This window comes from Dermacentor silvarum, chromosome 5, assembly GCF_013339745.2.
Source record: "Dermacentor silvarum isolate Dsil-2018 chromosome 5, BIME_Dsil_1.4, whole genome shotgun sequence".
NCBI classification, from domain to species: Eukaryota; Metazoa; Arthropoda; class Arachnida; order Ixodida; family Ixodidae; genus Dermacentor; species Dermacentor silvarum.
Window position 1 is genome coordinate 81,053,385 of NC_051158.1, and position 24,090 is coordinate 81,077,474.

Below are 24,090 nucleotides of genomic sequence, written 5' to 3' on the forward strand. Positions count from 1 at the left end.
CTGACATTAGTAAAATTCAAAATAAGCCTTTTACGTTGTTGTAGTGCAGGCGGATCGACAGACACACAGAAAGGCACCTTAGTCAACACACATGTGCCTTTTTGTTTGTCTATCGTTCTGCCTACGCTACAATAAAGTAGATTAGTAGAAGATACATACAAACAAGCGCATATCGTTACCCCCATCAAAATTAGGCAGACGAGTTTACCGTTGCCGAAATGGCCCAGTTCACTGTTAGACTATGTTGCTATGTTGTTAGTGAACACAAAATCACGATATCGTTGGAGTACATCCCCTTGAATTACACTCACATGCAGGACAATATACTTAAGAAAGTTTTTGGTTTTTATATGTGGCATCTTTCGAACTGTATGTAACGGCATGCTACAAGAGAACGTCAGCTGATTCAATCCGACGGTACAAGTGCCATTACCGCAAAAAGCCAGAACAACCACATAACCCATTTCATCCTGAGAATTATTGTATGACTGCTGCATAAACAAGTGGTAACCATGCAGTTGAGGTGCAGCTGAATAACAGTCGATCTATAGGATACATCTTGGAGTTCCACTAGCAGCATGGCCAAGCGAGGCCTTCCTGTTGAGCTCGATGTATTATCTTCACAACTCTTTCAGGAACTAGTGCGTGGAGATAAGCCACTGGGGCATAAACAGAGAACAGATGACATGGCTCTGTCCGATGATAGGATGTTGCACACGGAGAAAAGAAGAAATGTTTAGAGCCTATCCGCTCGCTTCGATGCACATCGGTGTCACGAAGCATATCCCATACATGCAATTCCAAACAAAATTAACTATCGCTTACACAATCCTCCTAGCTGTGTAGGCCATTGTGATACTTTTATGCTAACAGGACAATTAGCTCAAATCCTATTAAATTGTACATCTGCAAAAGCCAATTCCTACATTTCCAACTCATCATTCCTATTTCTTTGCATTAATTTAGTGTCCTGCACATCGAAACCCTACAATCGCGAGCGTTAAAATGGTAGAATAGATTCCCTATTTACTAAGATTTCGCGTGAACCATGCATCAGCTTTGTTTCGCAGGATGTGCATGCATTTGTCGTGACCTGAAGATGGTCATGTAGGAGCAGGGCACCTCATACATACCCGAGGTGTTTCGGGGCTGTAATTTTGTAGTGATTCCTTTTCGCGCTTCGTGAATGGCCAGAGCGACGCTCTTCCCGCGTTATCAGTGAGATCAGCTGGCCATGAACCGTGGATAAGAGTGGCTTATAATTGAATGAAAGGCATCGCTACAAAAACGCAGCAAAAACGCCTTAGACGAGGCAAGCTAGGAAGACTCGGTCGTATGCTTTAATCGCGGACTAGGCCGGTGGGATCGAGTGGCTCTAGATTGCCTGTACCAGGCAGATTTCTTATTGACCTTAGATGTATGCTCTCCGTCACTTGCTCACTTCACGTCCTGCCTATTTTTTTTTTTTAATCAACGAAAAAAACCAGCGAAGTTCGGGAACCACGAAACTTTATTTACTTAAACAATGCAGAAATGATGCTGCGTCTGCGTTGTTTTAACATGATGAAGAAAAAGCAATTACACATAGTATAAAAACAAAGAAGTGTGTAGATTCGTTTAAAGAGACACGAAATAGAAACACATCATCATGTTATACTGACAAAGTGTACTTTCAAAGCTGTATTATCGTCAATTTCCCAGTATAGAAGTTGATTATATCACACAAACTAAAATGAAGGTCAAAGTTACATTTTTCTCAATTTTGCGCTGAAACTCCAGCGATAGCACATAGCTCAGTGTGACAGATTCCAATCGATTTTCTCGTATTCGGGCCATTGTGACCGAGTGAAAGTTTGTGAAACTTGCTTAATTTTGTCTTTGGCACCTTTAAAATACAATGTGGTCCATCTTTATTGATAACAAGAGAACTAGGCCCGAGCAGACGCAGTCAAAATCCGCGATGTCTCGGCGAGCTGGTGCGGGAAGTTCAGGCGGCATAGTGATACTTCCACTATACTTGCATATAGTGCAAGTAGTGATACTGGCACTATATGGCTGCACGTATCACATAAACGAATCAATAGGACTGCGACTCTGTAATTGAAGTCACATCCGACACAGAAACAGATTGGATATAGGGAATATTCGTTATAAACATGTATTAGTTACATGCTGTTGGCAAAAAACACGCTTTTAGATGCACTTTGTCGTTACTTTTTTACATCCGTGTTCGTTACATCGAGGTTCCAATCGATAACTTTTTATCTGCATTGACCAATCTTACACACGAAAAAAAAAGGCACACAGTAACACAAGGTCACTTTATTTCAAAGTCAATGCACTTGCACACAGTCAACACAATAAATGTATCAAATCAGGTATACCACACAAGTATATATAGAACATAGACATTGGAATGTTTTACGTTAATTTATCAGATACGACAAACTTCATTTGAACATATTTTACCTCTTCAGGCAGTGCATGAGCAGAGTGGCCACAAAGTGCCCTGCCATGATAAACACAAAAGAATACCCTGCTCACCACTGCAACAAATTACATTGTTCAAAAGATGTATAAAGTGTGCAACACATGGAAAGTTTCATCACAGCACCCAACAACGCCACTTAATGGAAAAGCATTTACTGCTGCTTTGTTACAAACAGCTAGCATTGGTGCTGAATTGCACATTAGCACAACAGAAACCATATGAAAAGAGCAATTCGAAAAGGCTATAATGCAGTACATACAGTTTGCAAGCTATAATACAGTCCATTCATGTTCATTCAACAACACAGCAAGTTTCAGAACTAGGTAGGCTAGCATGAGTGTTGCCTTTATTTGACACTGTTTAATGAATCTTATTGTGGATTCTACTGACTGTTTGGAAGCCAATCAAATCCATAAAACAACCACTAAAATTTTAATTTTATCAATCCTCATATATACCCTTCAAAAACAAACCGCAAACAAACTACTGTATGCCAATAGAGTGTACTAGGTAGAATGTAATGAAAGATTTTCATGCAAGTTGCCATGTTACGATGCTTCTGGAAAGAGTTCATATCATTTCTGTTCAGTCAACACATCAAGAAATCAGAGCAAGAACACAGTTGCTACGTCTGTAAACCACAGCGCTTAAAGTAATAATTCAGCTTTTCATCATCAGAAAATGCAGCTACATGCAGAACTGTGAAAATAAATTTTGAAAAACGCACAATGCTTTACGGTGTTTATCAGTGAGCAATAAACTCACTTTCGGAAAGAACAAAAGTGTGAAAGATCGCAGGTCAAGGAACAGTATCACATTGGTTTCAAGTACCATTGAACACCTGTTATATCGCTTTGAATCTTGTGCAGTCGTGCATTGCTACTTAACCAAACACACACAGATTTTAAGTACCAGCATATGCCCCATGTCATTCGGTGCCTTCCAGGTGCAGTTTACGCACACAATTTTCGTAGACACCAATGCTGCGGAATAATGAAAATCGGGATCACACACCTGGGCTGCAACAATATAAGGATTTCTTTTGCTCCCGATTCTATTCCTTCCTTATCCTCCACTATTCACGGCCAGGCAATCCAGTTGATAGAGGGTGGAGCACCACTTCGACCACTGACAAGGTGTGAAAAGATCCAGATAGCAATGGAATCGCTACGTCACCCTGAAGCTGCATATAAATTTTCGAGAATGACTAGCAGTAGGCATGACTAGGAAACGTTTCTGGATTTTAGGCTCAGGTGTGTAACTCCTTACTCTTCAAATGGATAGTCTTCAGAGCTATGAGATACACCATAGTTCAGGGCTGTGAGTTGATTTTACACTTCCAGAGCTATTTATTTAATGTACACTGAATGCTTGGTGCAGGTGTCCTCACATTCCCCAATTATCAAGACGTAATCATGGCAGCTGGGAAGAGCACCCGCAATTTCATGCTCCACAGCAGAATGCTACTTTAGCAAAATAAAAAGATAGGCTAAGTCAGGCATCTATCACGCTGTATATTATGAATATATTCATAACAACAATAATACAATATTTATTTATGTACCATACTTATAAACAGCCAGAGGTTTTGGTAATGGTTTCATTTTAAAAAAGAAAAGACAAGAAATACAGAAAGCACTCGCAAAAAGGTGGGCTATCATTTTCAAGAAAGCAGTGACAGTGATGTGGTGTTCAATTACTTAATTTGCATTTTTTCTTGCCTGGTTTGTTACGAAATGCAAATGTTCGTCACATGAGCATGTGCAGGTGTGTATATTAAGGTACATAGTTGTGACTGCAGCACTTGTCAGGTTTCTTTGTCTTTCTTTTGTGTACAGGTACCTTCACTGCCCCTTTTCAAAATGAGAACTTCATTTTTGTCAAGCCTATGTACCAAGCAGGAAACTTGTTACAGCTCCTAGATTACGTTATCAGTCAATGTCAACGATTGAAACAGGAGATCCAATTTACCAGGGAGTAGAAGTTGATGGCATTTAAATAAATGACTGCATGAATACTGCAAAGGCCTATCATGCCAACATCTAAGAACTGCAAAATGACTGGCTTATTTAGGAATGAAAAATCTGACGAAGAAAAGCACATGGCTTGACTTTAGATAATTGCTTTTACAATGAATAGATTCAATAAGCGATAGAATAAGTTTACAACTGGCAATATGAATTTAACCTGTGTCCAAAGCTAATTAATTTCCCATTTACATTCGCTTGATTATTGTTTTTGTATAAAAGTATTAAAATTATCTTAGTGTTCAGCAAAAATGTCTATTTCAGAGCAGTTCTTCATAGGTAGTTTTTTAGTGTTAACATAAAAGTCAAACCATAAATATAATTGATTTTTAACAACGGACAGTAACTCGTATGACTAGCGATCGACATACACATAAAAAAATTTGAAAATTTTGTAGGTTTCTTCTAGAAAGAATTCCCACACTAAAAGCTTAAAAAGAACACAATAAAAAGTGTGTGATAATGTAAAGTGTTTGACATTATTGTGAAGGCAGATCCTATAGCTATGTGTTATTTATCTAAAGTAATTAAAAAAATCAATTTTAAGTGCCTTAAATCATGATCCCATTATTGACCACAGAGGGTTCATTAACATGCACCTAATTTTAAGTACGCAAGTGCTTTTGCATTTCGCCGCCATGAAAATGCAGCCACTGTAGCCAGGATTGTATCGTGACCCCGAGCTCAGCAGTGCATTATCCAAAGTGTTGGCGCTTTACAGAATTTACTGCAAGTTCTAGTGAATTTAGGGCTTATTTAGCTTCTAGAGGATGGTGGATTCTGAAACAATTGTTTTCACCAGACTAAGCTGCTTCACAAAATTATTTGGAAGATTGTATCATATTTGAATGTTTTAACAGTCTCCTTAGAGAACGAAAATTGGCAAGCTGGTTTTCAGCACCTTCTGTTCTAATTTAGCCACTGCGATATAATACTCTGATGTAAATTTTGTCACACATTTAAATTTTTACATAAAAAGGCATTCTTGAGGAACATTGAAAACACATTTTCTTAATGTAAACAAGTGCGAGGCAACAAAAAACTAGGCATCCTATTGGTGCCGTTTTAAGCTGTTTGATTCAATGTTATATTTATTCAATACTTTGATATACCTGAAACTATGCTTGATACTATTTCTTAGAGGAGTTTCTCGTAGTAGATATCTAGCACGTTCATAAAATATTCAGCTGATTCTAGCAGATCCTGACTGTTCTTTTAAAAGAACCTTTGGTATAAAATAATGCCAACTCTGTTTATACGTGATGTGCATAGGTGCAAGCAAGAGTGTAAAAATTTACTCTGTTGTCTTGAGGCTAGACGCACAAAGCGCATGGATACAGACACTGTCGCAGGAAGACTAGTCAAACACACGGACATTTACGCCATTTTTGTTCCAGTTCACTGGCAAGGAGCCACAAATCAGAGAAAATGAAACATGATATCGCACACAGAAGGCGTCTCATTTCTTCACATGCTTCGACAATATTACACAACAATGTCTTAGATAATTCATAAAAAAATAGAGTGTAGTGCGAGTGTGTTGGCCTGCTCTCAACCAAGAAAGGGCAATGCTGGCAAGGGCTTGAAAACGAAGGAAAAAAAGGATAAACTTCGAAAGACAAGAGGGCACGAGATTACTACAGAAGAGCCTCGTTATAACAGTAGCATCTCACACGAAAATACCTTTGTCATTCAATAGTGAATAATATATTCAATATTCATTATTAAGCATATATTCGTTCCATGCCAACATTGGCTAGAAACAGTCTAGATTTACTTCATTATATCTGACAGTTCATTATAATTAGGTTTGTGATATCCAGGTTCAACTGTTATGAAAAAGTTATTAAAAAAAGCAAGATAAAATAGCATGAAAAAATTTAAACAGACCTCTGGCACAAAAAGGACAAAAAAGAAAAGACTTGGAAGGTGAAATAAAATAAGTGCAATGTGCGAGCTACTACTATGATCAGGTTCTGTGCAGCACTTGCAATGTGTAAGCAGCTAAACCTTTTCCAAGCATAGCAACCTGAAAAGCTAGACAGTAGTGTGTAACAGCGTGTACAATATATATCCAGGCAAGATCCTATCCATTGCAGCTGAACAGTGCTGAGCCAGCAATATTGACAGTTTTTCGCAAAGTGTACAAAAACTAAAATTTAACGTAGCTGGGATGCCCTCAAAAACATACTACAGCCGACTTCTATATTAATTAGACACTGGAATTTGTTTCAAGTACCAAATGTTTTGCCTGAAGAGACCCTAAAGAGAAAAATAGGTTCAGCAGTGTAAATTACTGTTCTACTACATTGCAAACGCACTCTCGTGAGAGGAAGCTTGGAATGCCAGAAAAGCTGCAAAAAGAAAGACAGGTGGCGCCACCGCCTTGAAGTTCCAACGCTTTCTCGCCGTGACATCATGAATTTTGATGGTGTTAGCTGAGGCATAGCTAAATATTTATTAGTAACGATGGACTACATTTTACTCAAAAGAAGCCAAAGACTGAACTTAATAAGTTTTGCAAACATTTACTGCCTAACAATGGCCCAAATAGAAGAAAATACTTTGAAATCCATGATTCCACACTGACGCACTGGCACTAGTGTTTCTGAGTGGAAATTTAAAAAATGCAACTCTGACCTCCACTTTTTAAAAATAATCAACCAAGTACTGCAAAATTGAGAAAAATAGGAGTTTTCAAAGAATACTCTATTGCTGTTTCTCTTTAGTGACCCCTAATTACGTTTGGGTGCCCTTGGAAACGTTAAACAGTCGAGTTAAAAGGTGAGGAGTATAATTTGCAGATCTTGAATTCAAAAGTCTATAGTAAAAACATTGCTTTTGCGGCCCGGTTCAAGTAACCCTAAGGAATGTCAGTCACAAAAGCAGCACTTCATGCTCTGAGCATTCTGTAACATCCTATGAACTGAATGTATACAAGTGCTTTTGCATTGCACTATCTTTGGAATAAGGCTCCAGTGGAGCCTGTGTTCCATGCAACTATGTTCAGCAGCAGAACCCCAATACCGCCCTGAGCCACTAGAGATGAAGACCATAGCCATAGCCTCCTGTAGTTTTTCAATGCCTGACCAGTGACCGGGAGTCACATAGAGGGCACTGTTAGGGCCACGCTAACTTTCCCTGAGTGCACGTCATGCTGAAGCAAAGGCATGGCAGCAGTGCTTGGCAAAAGTTGTCCATGCTGTAACGACCGGTATAAAATACTTGGTGACACGGTGACACCATTGTAGACCGCTAGCTTCCATGCATTGTGCAGCGATTGAGCAGGCACTGTGAAAATACAGGGTGCTGTGTCACAGCAAACACAGTGCTATTTCTAGTGTTCCTGGTGGTCTATGTAAAAAAAAAGTATTAAAGGGCCTTTAAAGGCACCTTTGGCCCAGAAAAAGCATTAGTATAAAGGCCAACAGCAATATTACAGTTGACAGTTTAAAAATAAAATATATTGTCTTCAACAACCTTTTTCCTATAGCCCTAGAACAAAAAAGGCACAAAGAAATAGCATAACATGTGAACCACCACAAATTCACTAAAAGTACTGCATTGGCTTGAGCTCTATATACTGAACAAACTTTACAGCCAGATGTCCAAACAAAATCAGCCACCTTGAAACATAATTCAGTGATTTTTAAGCTACTTTGAGAGACACAATGGCCTTTAAAAAAAAGTGTTCTGATATTCAAGAGTTTCAAGGATTGCTATGAACCCTGTGTTTCCCAGCAATGCAACCGGGTTTGACACCGGGTTTATTCTCCACTAGAGACCAGTGTGCAATTGTAGTGGTAAAATTTAAATGTGCGTGCTCATAACAAAAGATATATTTTGCTAGTAGCATTGTCGTCTTTTCATATGCCATGCACAGGTGCATATAAATCATCTTTCATTCATCACTTACAAGACTTGAGTCAACACTTTAACACGTTTCACACACACGTCGGCTCAGGAAGTATGACTAGACAGACACACGAAAACAACGTACAGTTCTGCCCGGCATTCCATTAACACAAATGCCAAGAGCCCAAGAAAATATGCTGACTATAATGGAATTTGTGGTTTTTCAACACGAAAGCATCAACACTCCAGGCCATTCAAAAACATGTAAACAGTAATGGAAAACACTTGGTTAGCCCGGCCGATGTTTAATTGCTGCTGGAATGACTGTTCACCGCACACATGAGAAGGTGGGTGGGCCTGTGTCAACATGGAATGTATCAGACATCACTGCACCTGATGAATATTCACAGCAGTGGTGAAAATTTACAACACCTCCTCAGGCTCCAGATGGAAAGTCTGACTAGGCAGCACTGAAAACAGCGTACAAAAATGACTAGTCATAAGTGTCTCCTCAAATTCGCTCAGTCTGCATGCTTGGGGCATTCAGGCCGAGACGGTGACTCCTAGATCCTGCGAGATTTCAAAAACAAATGGCACTAATGTCACAATTACATTAAAATCCCACATATAGCAAGATCACTGACGTAACGTGAGGGGCAGTTTCAGGCGGCAAAATAGAGAACATGCAAGAACACACATATACATTTGCACATGCATGCACACATAGCTTTGGTCATATTTTCCAAGTAGTAGTCAAGACCAATACATGACCCTGTACTCTGGCACAGCAATTAAAGATGTGACAAAAACTTGACATCCCAAACTTTGGAACGAAGACTTGCAGTTACAGTAAAACCTTGTTATGATTATGTGACATCCAACATGGAAATACCTTTAGTACATCGAATACTCATTATAAGCATACTACAGTAGAACCCCGCTGTTACGTTCCCGGGTGCTGCGTTTTCCCGGCTGTTACGTCGTTTTCGGCCGGTCCTGGCACAGCTCCCATAGAACCCAATGCATTGGTAACCCCGCTGTTACGTCGCAACTGTGGGACCGTTCCCGCATCATACGTTGCGAACTGCCACACCGCGCCGGCCCGAGCGGCCATTTTGACTTTTCATGTCGCTTGGCTTGGTTGCTTGACGATGGCATTGGCCGCCCAAAGTGCTGGGGGCGACATTTATTACGTATTTTCGGTTTCCGCCAGCAAAAGTATGGCCTTTGATATCCGCTTTTGCTATCTAAAGATGATGTCTATGACGTGTTGCGGCCCTAAAATTGGTTTTGGCTCATAGATGTTCCGTATAAAGTCCAAAGGCGATAACGCCGTCGTCCGCGCGCCGTATGCTTTCTTTCGCGCGCGAGACGCAGTCGTCGGCTCCCCTCGCACGCTTTCACTCGCACATACAGCATACGTCGCCGCGCGCCGTATGCTGTATGTGCGAGTGAAAGCGTGCGAGTGAAAGCGTGCGAGGGAGCACGACGTATGCTGTATGTGCGAGTGAAAGCGTGCGAGGGAAGCCGCGCGGCCATATGCTGAATGTGCGAGTGAAAGCTTGCGAGGGGAGCCGACGACCGCGTCTCGCGCGCGAAAGAAAAGCAGGGAGGAAGCGTGCCTCCTTCCGTTGCGCTCGAGGCACCAGCGAGGGGGGGGGGGGGGGGGGGTAGCGTTGTGCTCTGGCATCATACTGCGCGGCGGCGCGCGCGCGGTCCCGCGGGCCGTATCTTGAAAGCGATCTGCGTGGGGGCAGATTCTACGCAGTGTAGGTGCGTCGGCGGCTCGTGGCTTTGTGCGTGCTGCGTGTTCTCGGCGCTCAGTTTGGGTTGAAGCGATAGACAACAGCACGAAGGTCACTTCGCTCGCTTCTGCAGCGACGCTTAACTGCGCGTGTCCGCGCTCATCGAGTGTGATGTGTTCATGTTTGCCTGTGGGCGCTGACACCATGTTTGTTAATTAGCTAATAACCGAATGTTTACAAGTTTATCCAGACGATAAAACTACTATTCTTACTTTGTATAGCTCATCGCAATCGATACTTCGGCTGTCGGGCGAAACTACTTTTTGTCGCACGTAAGAATTAAAATAATATTGTGTGCAGTTCAACACTACTCCCATTTCACAATTTTTCCTGTTTCCTGGCTCTTGCGTTTCCCGGCTCTTATGTTATTTTTTACGGTCCCGTGAAAAACGTAACAGCGGGGTTCTACTGTATATATATTATACACTGATCTCTATGACAGTTTATATTATCTGACAATTTCTTATACACTAGTCAATTATGTCGAGTTCTGACTGTATATATGCTACTGACATGGTGCATATATAGTCGAACACCTCTTCAATGAAATGGTCTCCATAACAAAGGATTGATTATGTCCCGGCCGAATTCCTATCTATCATGTGTATTGTAAATGCCTCTGCAACAAAGATCACTACAACGAGTCTGCCTGTGCAACAAAGAAATTTAGGCGCCCCCAAGGCTGATTTGTTGCTTTACAAAGAACTCCCCATAGCAGCACCCCTCTGCCTTCTGCAGACACCACTCATCTGCAGTCTGCATTAACGGCACACTTTGTGAGCACGCCGATATCAGCAAATGTTACAGTCGATGAAGGCAACATTGATGGAGAGTCAGTAAACAAAGAATTTCGACGGCAAGGAAGGTGATGGCTGCATTCAACAATCTGCAGCTTTACCTAGCGTGGCTCCCATATTTCACTGCCAAGCATGCCTTGAACCTTGGTGCCAATGAGGCAGGCTGCAATCATACATTCCGCTAGACAAAGTGTGCAAAAAAATTAGCGACTTGTTTACTATGTCTCTCTTGAATTCATGTTAAATAAAGGTTTTCTCTTGCTGTATGTGTTTAGCCTGCTCTATTGTGAGCGGCACAGTGCGTGATTTTTACAACGAAGTAACCTATATACAGTAAAACCTCGTTGATACTGAATCTCGCGGGGTCGCGTGAAATATTCGTATCACCCGAAATTCGTATCATCAAAACATACACAATATCAAGAAAAATGAATTTATCTTTACCAGAAAAGATTTCTAATAGTGGAATCCCATTGATACCTTCCTCGCTGCTGCGTTTTCCCGGCTGCTACGTCGCGTTTTTCAAGTCCTGACCTAAATGCCATTGACTTCCATGTATAGTCGAATCTCGATAATTCGAACTCGAAGGGGCCCAAAAATTTGTTCGAATTAAAAAGGCCTTATTTTTGAAATATTCGTGCACCATAGCACAACGTACGAACGGTGCGATTCGTGAAATATAGCGGTGCGCAAGCACATATCGAGCGAGGGCCATGAAACTGCCCGCGCTCGCTCCGCGATAACGGCAGTTCAAGGGCTGCAGAAGATAGCGCCAACCTTTCCCTTTCCCTCAAGAACCACTTATCATCATCATCAAACGAAACTTCAGGGAGCGGGCGGCGCAGGCACGGCGAGAGAGAGTGGTTGTAGTTGTGAAGAGGAAGAGGTGACACAGCGACGGACGCGCGCGGGGACCGCCGCAGGTGAGGGAGGAGGGCGGCAGGGAAGCGGATTTGGCCTCGGCAACTCTGTCGCTTCCTCTCACCCTCGCCCTTCCTCTCAACACCCTCGTAGCCCCCTCACCTTCGACTGTCTCCGTGCGCGTCCGCTGCTCCCGCTGGCCCGGCGCCGCTTAGCCCGCTCCCTGAAGTCTTGTTTTCTGCCATTGAAGCGAGCGTTGGCCGAACTGGGCCTCCGCTGTTGCTTCCCTCTGCGCTGCAGCCGCAGCGTTGGCTGAGACGTCGGCACGTACACGTAACATACACGCTTGTTGCAGCGCCACGCAGAAAAGACGACCTTGGCATGACACCGCGGTTCTTTTTTTTTTCTCCGCGCAGCGTTGAGGGGTCTCCCCTAAGCTTTTGCTGTCGGAGCAATGCCGGTCGGAGGAGCCGCCACGTGATTTGGCGCGCTGCTGAGAGCATTGTCGGTGCGCCGTATGTTCGAATTAACCATCGCAAATGCTTTCGCATTCGAATAACCGGGCGTTCCCCGTGATACTTCGCCAATCCATAATGTACCAGCACGTTACGTTGCGTTTGAATGTGGCGATCACGTAAATTTAGCGGTGCAGCCAGCTTGCACATTGCAACAAGCGACCGATGCGTTTCAACAAGTGACCGGCACGTTGCAGGTACGACGCACCCGCGCGGACCTTATCGTCAAAATGATCTGCGATGTTGACAAAGTGCGCCTAGTGCCAGAAGCTTCGTATGCGCTGTGCCTTCGACGTTTAGTTCGCATTGAAGCGAGAGACAGCGCAAAGGTCAATTCACTCGCTGCTGCGTTTCCGTTGCTTCACCTTTCGGGCGAAACTGCGGCTTTTTTCTCTCTCTCTTTTTTTTTAGCGGTCCCTTGAAAAACGTATCAATGGGACATTTTCTTCTTGTCCAAATCGTCAACGATCGCCTTCTGAAAGGCGTATAAGTGCGCGCACGTGAGCTTGGGAATGTTTTCGCACGCAACTGAACGCCTGAGCACGTCGAGTGCAGGGAGCGTTTTGACCGTCGGGGCTGTGCCTCGGTCGTCGTTGCAGCAGTCTACTTTCTCGCTAAGCATTGGCTAGACTGTGATGTGGTCCGGTCCGCTCGACGTGGAGGTCAATGAGAGGTTGCGCAGCCGCGTGACGTAGTCGATTGCTTGGCGACTATGGATCCAGCCCAGATCCCGCTGTGTCGGTGGCCCCGCTGGCTCGACTGCCGCCGCTCTTGCTCAAGCGTTCGTATGATCCGTAGCGGCGCGGCAAAACGTTCGGAGCAGCTGATTTTTTTCGTATTGTGAGCAATGTATTTCGGCCAGGGAATGTTACGAATTCATATCACACCGAAATTCGTACCAGCCGGATTCGTATCACCGGGGTTTTACTGTAGCAAAAAATTTTGGAGGTACCAAGCATTACGTTATAAAGGCGCTCGAGTGTGCATGCATGTTGTAAATGCACACAGTGATTGTAATTAATTTTAGCATGCAGAATTGTGGCTGTTTACATGGATGCAGGTAAAACTGCTACAGCCAAGCTATTTGCATGAGGCTTTTGAAAGGGTGTTTCACATGGTAAATGGATAACGATGACAATATAATGGCATCCCTTTTAAATCGTCACTTACTCACCAAGCCTTTGTAATCTATTCCCACTTTGCCTTACCATAAGTTAGCACTCTGCGGAGTACAATCAACCTCTCTATATGGCTTTCATAGATTATGAAAAGGCATTTGATTCAGTAGAGATACCAGCAGTCATAGAGGCATTGCGTAATCAAGGAGTACAGGAGGCATACATGAATATCTTATCAAACATCTACAAGGATTCCACAGCTACCTTGGTTCTCCACAAGAAAAGTATAAAGTTACCTATCAAGAAAGGGGTCAGGCAAGGAGACACACTCTCTCCAATGCTGTTCACTGCATGCTTAGAAGTATTCAAGCCATTAGAATGGGAAGGCTTAGGAGTGAGGATCGATAGCAAATATCTCAGCAACCTTCGGTTTGAAGATGACATTGTCCTGCTCAGCAACACTGGGGATGAATTAGAACAAATGATTGAGGAACTAAACCAAGAAAATGTAAGAGTGGGGTTGAAGATTATTATGCATAAGACAAAGATAATGTTCAATAGCCTGGCAAGGGAACAAGAATTCAGGATCGCCAGTCAGCCTCTAGAGTCTGTAAAGGAGTACGTTTATTTAGGTCAATTACTCACAGGGGACCCTGATCATGAGAAAGAAATATACAGAAGAATAAAATTGGGTTGGAGTGCATACAGCAGGCATTGCCAAATCCTAACTAGGAGCTTACCACTGTCGTTGAAAAGAAAAGTGTACAATCATTGCATTCTACCAGTGCTAACATATGGGGCAGAAACTTGGAGGTTAACAAAGAAGCTCGAGAACAAGTTAAGGACCTCACAAAGAGGGATGGAACGAAAAATCTTAGGACTAACTTTAAGAGACAGGAAGAGAGCGGTGTGGATCAGAGAACAAACAGGGATAGCCGATATTCTCGTTGACATTAAGCGAAAGAAATGGAGCTGGACAGGCCATGTAATGCGTAGGATGGATAACCGGTGGACCATTAGGGTTACAGAATGAATACCAAGAGAAGGGAAGCGCAGTCGAGGTCGGCAGAAAACCAGATGGGATGATGAAGTTAGGAAAGTTGCAGGCGCAAGTTGGAATACGCTAGCGCAAGACAGGGGTAATAGGAGATCGCAGGGAGAGGCCTTCGTCCTGCAGTGGACATAAAATAGGCTGATGATGATGATGATGAATTTAGCACTTTGCCTATTGGCTTTGTCTCATAAAGTACCTATGCTTAAGATGATCCTGCCCCCATCTCGTTCCTGCTTTTTTCTGCCAATACTGCAACATATCTTGCTTATCTCTCAACTGCTGACCAGTGAACACTCCCAATAGCTTTGAAACACAGCCGCTCTGTAAGGTGGATGTTTTTCACCATTCTTGGCTGGGTGATTATCTTGGCATTCCATTACATAGTGATGAGTTGTCTCCGAATTTTCGCTGCAGGAAAGATATGCCTCCCTCTCTTGTGAATATACGTTTTTGTTCTCAGGCCGCCAGCTGTCAAAGTTAAATGCCATGGCGCCATCTGGTGTATATTGGTCAAGTTTGGCATATACTGGCACATACAGCAGACTTCTGTCAATTTGACAACAGCTAATTTGATTGTTCAGTTTATTCGATTCCGGCTGAAGGCCCCAGCCAGCACCCATGCATTTCTATGGGCCAAAGCTTTCGTTATTTCTACCCTAAAATTGTCCTTCGCCAGATAATTAGAACTTCACCAGATAATTTGAACAGGCAGCATGCACGCACCTGACCCACATCATGACCCCAATAGCGACCCCTTTACTGGCAGCATCTGTCTAGGCAGAGCTTAAGGGACAGTGAATGTGTTGAAACCACGTAAAATGTCCGGTAGAAACCTGCTATTTCTAGCCTACCCTAGTAAGTTCTTCAAGCAATAAATGGTAGCTAACAATGTATGATTACAGTATTTGCCCGATTCTCACAAGCGTCCTTTGTTTTCCACAGAAATCTAACCAATATCTGCATTTGTGCCGTTTGTATGCTTTACCGTATAACACGGTTGTACAATGGCGAAGCTGATTTAAAAGACCATGTGGCAAAGCTGACTTTAGGAAACCGGCCACCACTGTTCCAACACATAATAGACCCTTGCCCATTTTTATTGCTAAAAAATCAGTTGCACGTAAAAGCTTTAGTGTCACCTATAAATTAGTTTTCTACTTTAGACACATAGAAAGCGCATTTGATTCGGGGAAATGTTAGGATCTGGCAAATACTTCCAAATGAATCAGTGGTGTGTTTTCATGTTTTCTTTTTTTCTAAATCTTCTTTAACTCAAACCGCCGGATAATTCTCCCCATTTTGCCAGTTCCATCCCACTCTAATGAACAGAAGTCGACTGTATTGGACACATTATGGTCGGATTATCCGAAAGGACAAATTAACAAACAGCAGCACAACGATGGATTCCAATCTTTCTCATTACTTGAAGTAGGATGTCATCGTCAACAAACTGCTTCAATAAAGTAGTATTACAATCGATTATACATGTCGTCACGGGTCAGAGGGCCACAGAGCCCAAAAGATCTCAAAAAAGACATTGCCCAGAGCTCAGCGCAAGTCATCTTCATCACTGAAGTAGAGGCCCCTGTTGCTGTATAGGCAGAAGTGCTGTCTGCTGAATTTCTTGCGATCTCAAGCAAAATTTTAGTAACCACTGTGCACATGAAGTGGTGCTGGTGTCAGTCGGTGAGGATTGAATTAAACAGAAGAGGCATGCTTTCCCATTCAGACTAAATGAATTTCCTTCCACTGCCAATGTACGGTTTCTCACCAGGAGTTTCCAGTGTGTATTAAATGAAAAGCCAAATTGACAAAGGGCAAGTCAACGGGAGTTTACTGTAGAAATCATAGCACTTTCGTGGTAACAGTACCATTTTTCGTTAAGGCTGGCTGCATGGAAAGAGGTAACTGATATCAACAATGACGACGAAACATTGCAAATACTTCCGTGTTAAAAGATAGAGGAGAATAACCAAAAGCTGATTCTACCATTTATGTTGTGCTGTGACAATGAAGAGCAAGTGCAAGGTAAAACTAGGATCGAAGTGGGCGGCCTGGGTGCGGCAATGGTGTTACAATAGCTACACAAGTTATGCACAGCCTGCAACACTAAATCCAAATGTTAGCATGTATACAAAACCCACAAACGTCTTCATTCTGCACATGCACATTTTGAACCCGCTATTTCATAATGCATGCAAAGGGCTTTGCACACAATATACTAAAACTGTCTAGCAGTGACAAGCTTACGGCACAAACCTACAAATAGTTTGTGAAATGAAAGCTAGTTGAAGTACTTTTACTAAAGTGTTACACATAGTATGCTACTTGTGCTTCCATTGATATTTCCAATGCTTACCACAGCATTTAAAATGCTTACTGAACTCTCAGCAATAGACAACGTCATGATCTAAGTACAGCAGGCAATGAGGATCGTACACACAGTTTGTCAGGCAACAAAATTTAGCAAGCTGTACAAAAGTAATTCCCTGTAATCAAACCATGTTAAAAAACTAAACGAAAACAATGTAAATCATTCAGAAGAGTCCCACCAATACGGCTCTGCCAGAGAGTAAACAGTCAACAAAAATTTTGCATAAATTCTGGTTTCTACACTGAAACTGAAATTCTGCAGGGCTGCGACGTCAAAATAGAGCAGGTAGTTAATTTTTTAATAATTTTTTTATTTATTGTTTGAGGTTGTAAGCAGAATGAAGAATATGGATAATTATACTGGATAAACCAGAACTGCCTAGCGCAAAGGTCTCCAGAAAAGTGCACAAGCTGGCTCTGGTGGGCTTCATCTCACAAGAGCCGGTGTGTGTGTTAGTGTGTGTATGTGTGTGTCATGGTATGCACTAGCCATATCATGGTGCGCACTAACTCACTAAGTGATCATGGTACACACTGACCAGTAGCTATTTGATGAGCCACTACAGCTTAAGTGGTCAGCCAATTCATTAGGGTCTATGGAGACTGGATCCGGGATTTGTCATAACTATGTTTTCACTGTTAGCACATTTTAAAAGCGGATACATATTAATGTGGATTTACTGTACTCTTTTGTCATGAGTTGCCCTTGTGAATGCCTTTCCAATAGATGTCCTCTAGACCAAAGGCATTTGCAGTTCCCATGTGACACGGGTATAAAATACTTTCAAGTAGGGGTGTGCAAATATCGAAATTTTCGAATACGGATCGAATACGAATACTTCGCTTCAGATATCAAATAATGATATGCAAATGCATTTATTAGCAAGTTGGGTTAATTTTTTTATGTAGGAACATTGCAGTTACATTGCAATGTTAAAAAAAAACTAGACTAGTAAGCCAACACACTAAAACATTGTGTGTGTGGCTCATGTTAACTTGGTAAATTTAGTAATTTCCACTAGCTGTCCTCACCTACCTGTGCTTATTATACCGCATCAAATGCCCGTAAAGTCAGAGGCATTTGAACTTGTGTCAGTCGCCACTCATCGCACTTGCTGTCAAACAATAAGCTCAGCATTGAGGGTAGCACTAAAAAAATTTTTTTTTTAAACTGTGCCCTCGCTGTCCGCAAACACGTACCACTTGCTACTGAGAGGCTGGCTTTCCTGCAAAGTTTAGACTTTTAGTGGCTAAGTGGGCTTTACAGGCCAAATTTCGCTAGCAGCACAAAATCACAAATTCGCCCCAATACAGTGGAACCACGTTAATACGAGTCTGCATATGTAATACGTTTCTTGGGACAATTTCTTTCTTATTCTTTTCCCGATAACACGATTTGGTTGGATAATACGTTGGATGATACGATTTTCGGATGATACGCTTTATTTTCCGATTCCTATGAAGATCGTATCAACGAGATTCCACTGTATTCTTAGATTATATAGAAACAAATGCTAAGAATCGTGTTTGCTCCCACCCAGCCAGCAATATATTCGATTTGATTAGAATATTCGTATGCAACCAAACACTAACATTTTCGAATATTTGCTTTTCGAAATGAATGCAAATGTTAAAAATATAATATTCGATAATATTCAAACTTTTCGAATATTTGCACGCCCCTACTTTCAAGGTCTTTACAGGTTTCCCTTATGGGGAATCTACTGCAATAGCTCACTGGCAAAGATGTTGAGAAGCTCACTGTATCTGGAACGAGGCAAGCAGAAGCAGCCCCCACTAGTCGTTGAGCAGCAGGGACTGCTCGACAGCCGTGGCAACTAAGGTGGCCGAGCTGGCGGCGCTGGCGCCATTGTCGTCAGCTGTGGAAGGTCCCGAGCCGGCCGAGAGCAGTTCGTCATCTTCTTCGTCCTCTTCCTCCTCATCCTGGTAGGGGCTGACAGAAGGGTCCGGGTAGTGGAAGGTGGAGCGTGACAGGTCCACCTCGATGGGGAAGATGCAGCTGCCCTTCATCACCCCGTGGCAGTCGCTGTGGTACTGAGACAGTGCGGACACCAGCCGCTGCAGCTGGAACACTATGTCCTGCACTGTAGACAGTGGGGAGAGAAGACAAGCAGGAAGAACAACAGCTTTTAAAGCAGCAACTGACAGCAGAAACAACAGCCTCTGCAGCAATAGCTCACAGCAGGGACAACAGCTTTTACAGCAATAGCAGGCAACATGAACAGATTTTACAGCAATAGCTGACAGCAGGAACAACAGCTTTTAAAGCAACAGCCGACAGCAGCAACAACCCTTTACAACAGCAGCTGACAACAGGAACAGCTCTTACAGCAACAGCTGACAGCAGAAAAAAATTTAAATTCTAGGTTTTCATGCCCCAAAACTATGATTTGATTATGAGGCACACCGCAGTGGGGGACTTCCGGACTAATTTTAACCGCGTGGGGTTCTTAACCATGCACCCAGTGCACGGTACCCGGGCATTTTCGTACAAAAGTATCAAATGGCCCATTGAGCGAAAGAAGACGGCGTCTGTCGTCAGAACAAGCAAAAAACAGCACCTAAATTCCCATTGGCTGCGTTGCCACGTCACAAGAACGCCTTGACAGAGCACAGCGGGCGAAAGGGGACACCTACTGTGGCAGTAGCGTGCCAGGTGTTGCGTGAGGGGAGAGGGCATCGCCGCCATGCCACGTCACCCTCGCTCCCAGAAAACTGTGTTATTCGCGCGTTCCTTGTCCATGTAAGCTCTCGCCTGCGTTCTAACTCCACCTCGGTAATTCCTATGAAGAAATTGACGTGTACTAACAGAATAAATTCTAAAGGGAAAACGTTGGCGGTAGTGAGTTTCAAACCTACGAGCCCAAGCTCAGAAGCCGAGTGTCTTACTCACCGTGCTAAACTAGCGCGTCCTAGATAGCAGGCCTGTGCACTCTGCTTTACGACGTCATGATACTTGGACCAAAATTTCCATTGCCAAGCCCGGCGTGACAAAAGCAGTGATGTCAAAATCACCGCGGCTTATTCTAGAGTGTCCCCATTAGATTCTATGGCAGTCGGGCAAGGTAACGTGATGTCACGGGTCAACGAGATGTCACGGATATAGCACCGGCCTTGTGCTATATACGAGGCATTGGCCAAGCGTCTCAGCGTGCTTGTTTGCTCGCGAGGACTTCATAACTTAAAAAAGACCGGCCAGCGGCGTAGCGCTCATAGGAAGTGCTTAGGTATCCTCGGATTTTTCGCAGTCGGCCCCTATCAAAATGCAGCTGTCGTGGCTGGGATTTCATCCCGCAACCTCCTACCATAGCCACTAAGTCACCGTGGCAGATAACCAACAGCAAAAACAGGTTTTACAGCAATAGCTGAGAACAGAAAGAAAATTAGATTCGGGGGTTTTACGTGCCACAACTATGATATTATTATGAGGCACACCATAGTGGAGGGAGTCGGGACTAATTTTGACCACCTGGAGTTTGTGTGCCCAATGCACAGTACATGGTTGTTCTTGCATTTCGCCTCAATAGGCGAAATGCGACCGTTGTGGCAGGGATTCCATCCCACGCCCTCGTGCTTAGCAGCACAATGCCAAAGCCACAATGCCACCACAGCAGGTTGCAGTCGCATCCCTCAACATGCACGGAATATAAATTTTACTTTCCCCAAATGTAATATTTACGGCGAAAAATTAACACAATTAAATAGTGCTAAAATCTGGAACAGGATTCCCCCGGAGATAGCACATACTTTCAGACTAGTATACAAGTCGTTATTTCTATCTATGCAAGACCTGTGAACTTATGATATGTACAGTCTGTTTCACACTTAGGGGAAATCTCGGAGCGCATTGCATCGCGATACGGCGAGCGCTGGAGTCGGGTGCCGGAAGTAGCTCGCGCAGGCACAGACGGTCGAGGCGCGTTATCTTGAACCGGCGTCGACTGCTACGGCGGCGCGCACTGGCCGCATCGTCGAGAAGCGTGCTGCTGTCAAGGCCAGTTCATCGTTACTGCGGGCACTAAGCTGATAATGTTAACTAAACGTTGTGCATACATTTTTGTGCCTCTTTCTTGTCGCTGCGTATTACGGTAGCACACGCAGTGAAGAAATAGGCGCGCACGCACTCAGTATCTCGGCCTTTCGAAAGAACAAACGAAGCGTGCTGTCAAAAGAACTTTGTAGAACCACATTTTTGCCAATGAAGGCTCAGAGGTTGGCGTCGCACAACATTTAGCTAATTTATTTTTCTCAGCTGACCTACACATTTTTGGCTGTACAGTTGAACGTCAATACAGCGAAGTTGGTGAAATTGCCAATTTGCTTCACTGTATTGAAATTTTGTTGTACTGAAATTTGACCTTTTATGTAAATAAGCACAGTCACCGATGGATCTTTCAAGCATGGAAGGGGCCAATAAATTTTCCGAATTATTGGGCAATCACATAAAGCAAATTCGAATTAGAAAAAAATAAATTTTGTATTTTTTACATGTGAGAGTCGACGACAACTGATACGGTTTTATGCCGTGTCGACGATATCTTCACATCGCCGGTATGAAGCGAAGCCAGCCACACTTTCACATCAACACCGCCCCCGTGGCTGATAGTGTCGCCCGCACTGGGACTGTCACAAACGAGCGCGCAATCCAAGCGCGCGCCGCGTGTCACGCAAGCCAGCGAAAGAACACGCCGGCCCCGCGACAACTTCAACAGAGGGGGAGAGCGCATTCGCCTCAAACAACAACGCGAACAACGGCGCCTGGACGTCTATCGAAGAGCCTCGACAAAGCGACGTTAACCGGAGAAAGAGAGAGATAGAGAGAGAGATAGAGAGAGAGAGCACACGCACGCGTCGAGACACTTTCTCACCCGGCGAGTCCAAAGAGATCACTACAGCGTGAGCGTGCGCCAACGGGATGAGTCATCACCCCCCTTTTTCAACGCTTCCACAGCGGCGGTTGAAAGTACGAGAAAACACTAGAAGCTTCCTAGGCTTTGGCCATGCTACGAGATCACGACTCCGATAGGAAAGTTCGAGAATGCCTGTGGAAGCTATATAACCACCGTGCGAGAATCGTCAGTTCGGAGTTCGATAGTTCAGTCCGCACCGGTGAAGTGATGTAACGTGAAGACCGAGCGTCTGCGGAAGAAGGGGATTCCCGGCAAGCTAATCGACGAGTTCATCGAGCGTCTGCATTTCCGGAAGAAGTTCCTTCTTCGAGATTTGCCCCGAGCCACGCCGAGGTCGTCTGACAAGACCAGCACGGTGAATACGATTGAACACTTAGTGTTCCTTTTCATTTTGTACTTTACGTGTTGGACTCTTAGTGCTTGTCATGAATTATTTTCTTGTGTTTGTGTGAAGAATATACAGTAGAACCCCGCTGTTACGTTCCCGGGTGCTGCGTTTTCCCGGCTGTTACGTCGTTTTCGGCCGGTCCCGGCACAGCTCCCATAGAACCCAATGCATTGGTAACCCCGCTGTTACGTCGCAACTGTGGGACCGTTCCCGCATCATACGTTGCGAACTGCCACACCGCGCCGGCCCGAGCGGCCATTTTGACTTTTCATGTCGCTTGGCTTGGTTGCTTGACGATGGCATTGGCCGCCCAAAGTCCTGGGGGCGACATTTATTACGTATTTTCGGTTTCCGCCAGCAAAAGTATGGCCTTTGATATCCGCTTTTGCTATCTTAAGATGATGTGTATGACGCGTTGCGGCCCTAAAATTGGTTTTGGCTCATAGATGTTCCGTTTAAAGTCCAAGGGCGATAACGCCGTCGCCGCGCGCCGTATGCTTTCTTTCGCGCGCGAGACGCAGTCGTCGGCTCCCCTCGCACGCTTTCACTCGCACATGCGTCGCCGCGCGCCGTATGCTGTATGTGCGAGTGAAAGCTTGCGAGGGAAGCCGCGCGGCCGTATGCTGAATGTGCGAGTGAAAGCGTGCGAGGGGAGCCGACGACCGCGTCTCGCGCGCGAAAGAGAGAGAGAGAGAACTTTAATGAAAAGAATACTGGCTCAATGGCCTAAGCAGGGGTAAGGGTCAATGGCGAAAGAAAGCAGAGAGGAAGCGCGCCTCCTTCCGTTGCGCTCGAGGCACCAGCGAGGGAGCGAAGGGGGGGGGGGGGGGGGGGGGGGGGGCGGGTAGCGTTGTGCTCTGGCATCATACTGCGCCGCGGCGCGCGCGCGGTCCCGCGGGCCCTATCTTGAAAGCGATCTGCGTGGGGGTAGATTCTACGCAGTGTAGGTGCGTCGGCGGCTCGTGGCTTTGTGCGTGCTGCGTGTTCTCGACGCTCAGTTAGGGTTGAAGCGATAGACAACAGCACGAAGGTCACTTCGCTCGCTTCTGGAGCGGCGCTTAACTGCGCGTGTCCGCGCTCATCGAGTGTGATGTGTTCATGTTTGCCTGTGGGCGCTGACACTATGTTTGTTAATTAGTTAATAACCGAATGCTTACAAGTTTATACAGACGATAAAACTACTATTCTTACTTTGTATAGCTCACCGCAATCGATACTTCGGCTGTCGGGCGAAACTACTTTTTGTCGCACGTAAGAATTAAAATAATATTGTGTGCAGTTCAACACTACTCCCATTTCTCAATTTTTCCTGTTTCCTGGCTCTTGCGTTTCCCGGCTCTTACGTTTCTTTTTTTTTTACGGTCCCGTGAAAAACGTAACAGCGGGGTTCTACTGTATTTTGTTGTGTTTTGACAACTCTGGGATCTGACTCGGTCTTTGGACAGCAACCGGCGTTCGCTGGTGCACCAGAGGGCCCATTCGTAATTGCCCTTGCTTTCGTGATATTATTTTCGGAAGCTGATAATTTGGCTTTGGAATTTGGTCCGGCACCTGCGCCTCGTTCACCAGGGTCTGTGACAATATTTCTGGCATCCGCGACAAGGACCTTTCTGGTGCAAATTGTGTGTCCATAGTAGGGAGAAAGAGCCTAGGGTCGTTTACATTGCTATTGTAAATGATTTTGAGTGTTGCACCACGTTTTGCTAACTTGTGTGCAGAGAGCAGTTCGATTGTTGAAATCTAGGCAGATATTTTTTGCACACGGCTAGATTTTGAAGGGCATCATGGATCTCGAGAAATTAGTTGCCCTTGGTGAGAAGATGGGCCTTTCCGGCGCTGAACTACGGAAGTGGGTTAGTCAGAAGGAAAAAGAAG

At 44.2% G+C, this 24,090-nt stretch overlaps 1 protein-coding gene across 5 annotated transcripts in view; it reads right to left on the bottom strand.

Moving 5' to 3' along the window:
* Positions 1 to 2,302: 2,302 nt before the first annotated feature.
* The window catches only part of LOC119453522 (PRKCA-binding protein-like), a 64,492-nt gene continuing 42,704 nt past the window's right edge, over positions 2,303 to 24,090 (bottom strand). For 4 of the 5 annotated variants that reach the window (XM_037715565.2, XM_037715564.2, XM_037715563.2 and 1 more), the window contains 2 exons: positions 18,659 to 19,001; positions 2,303 to 8,943 (listed from right to left, as the gene is read on the bottom strand). In XM_037715565.2, the coding sequence (XP_037571493.1) occupies positions 18,694 to 19,001 (308 nt within the window). In that variant the 3' untranslated portion in view covers positions 2,303 to 8,943; positions 18,659 to 18,693. The remainder of the gene's footprint in view (positions 8,944 to 18,658; positions 19,002 to 24,090) is intronic. The other variant, XM_049668231.1, reaches the window with a different exon arrangement.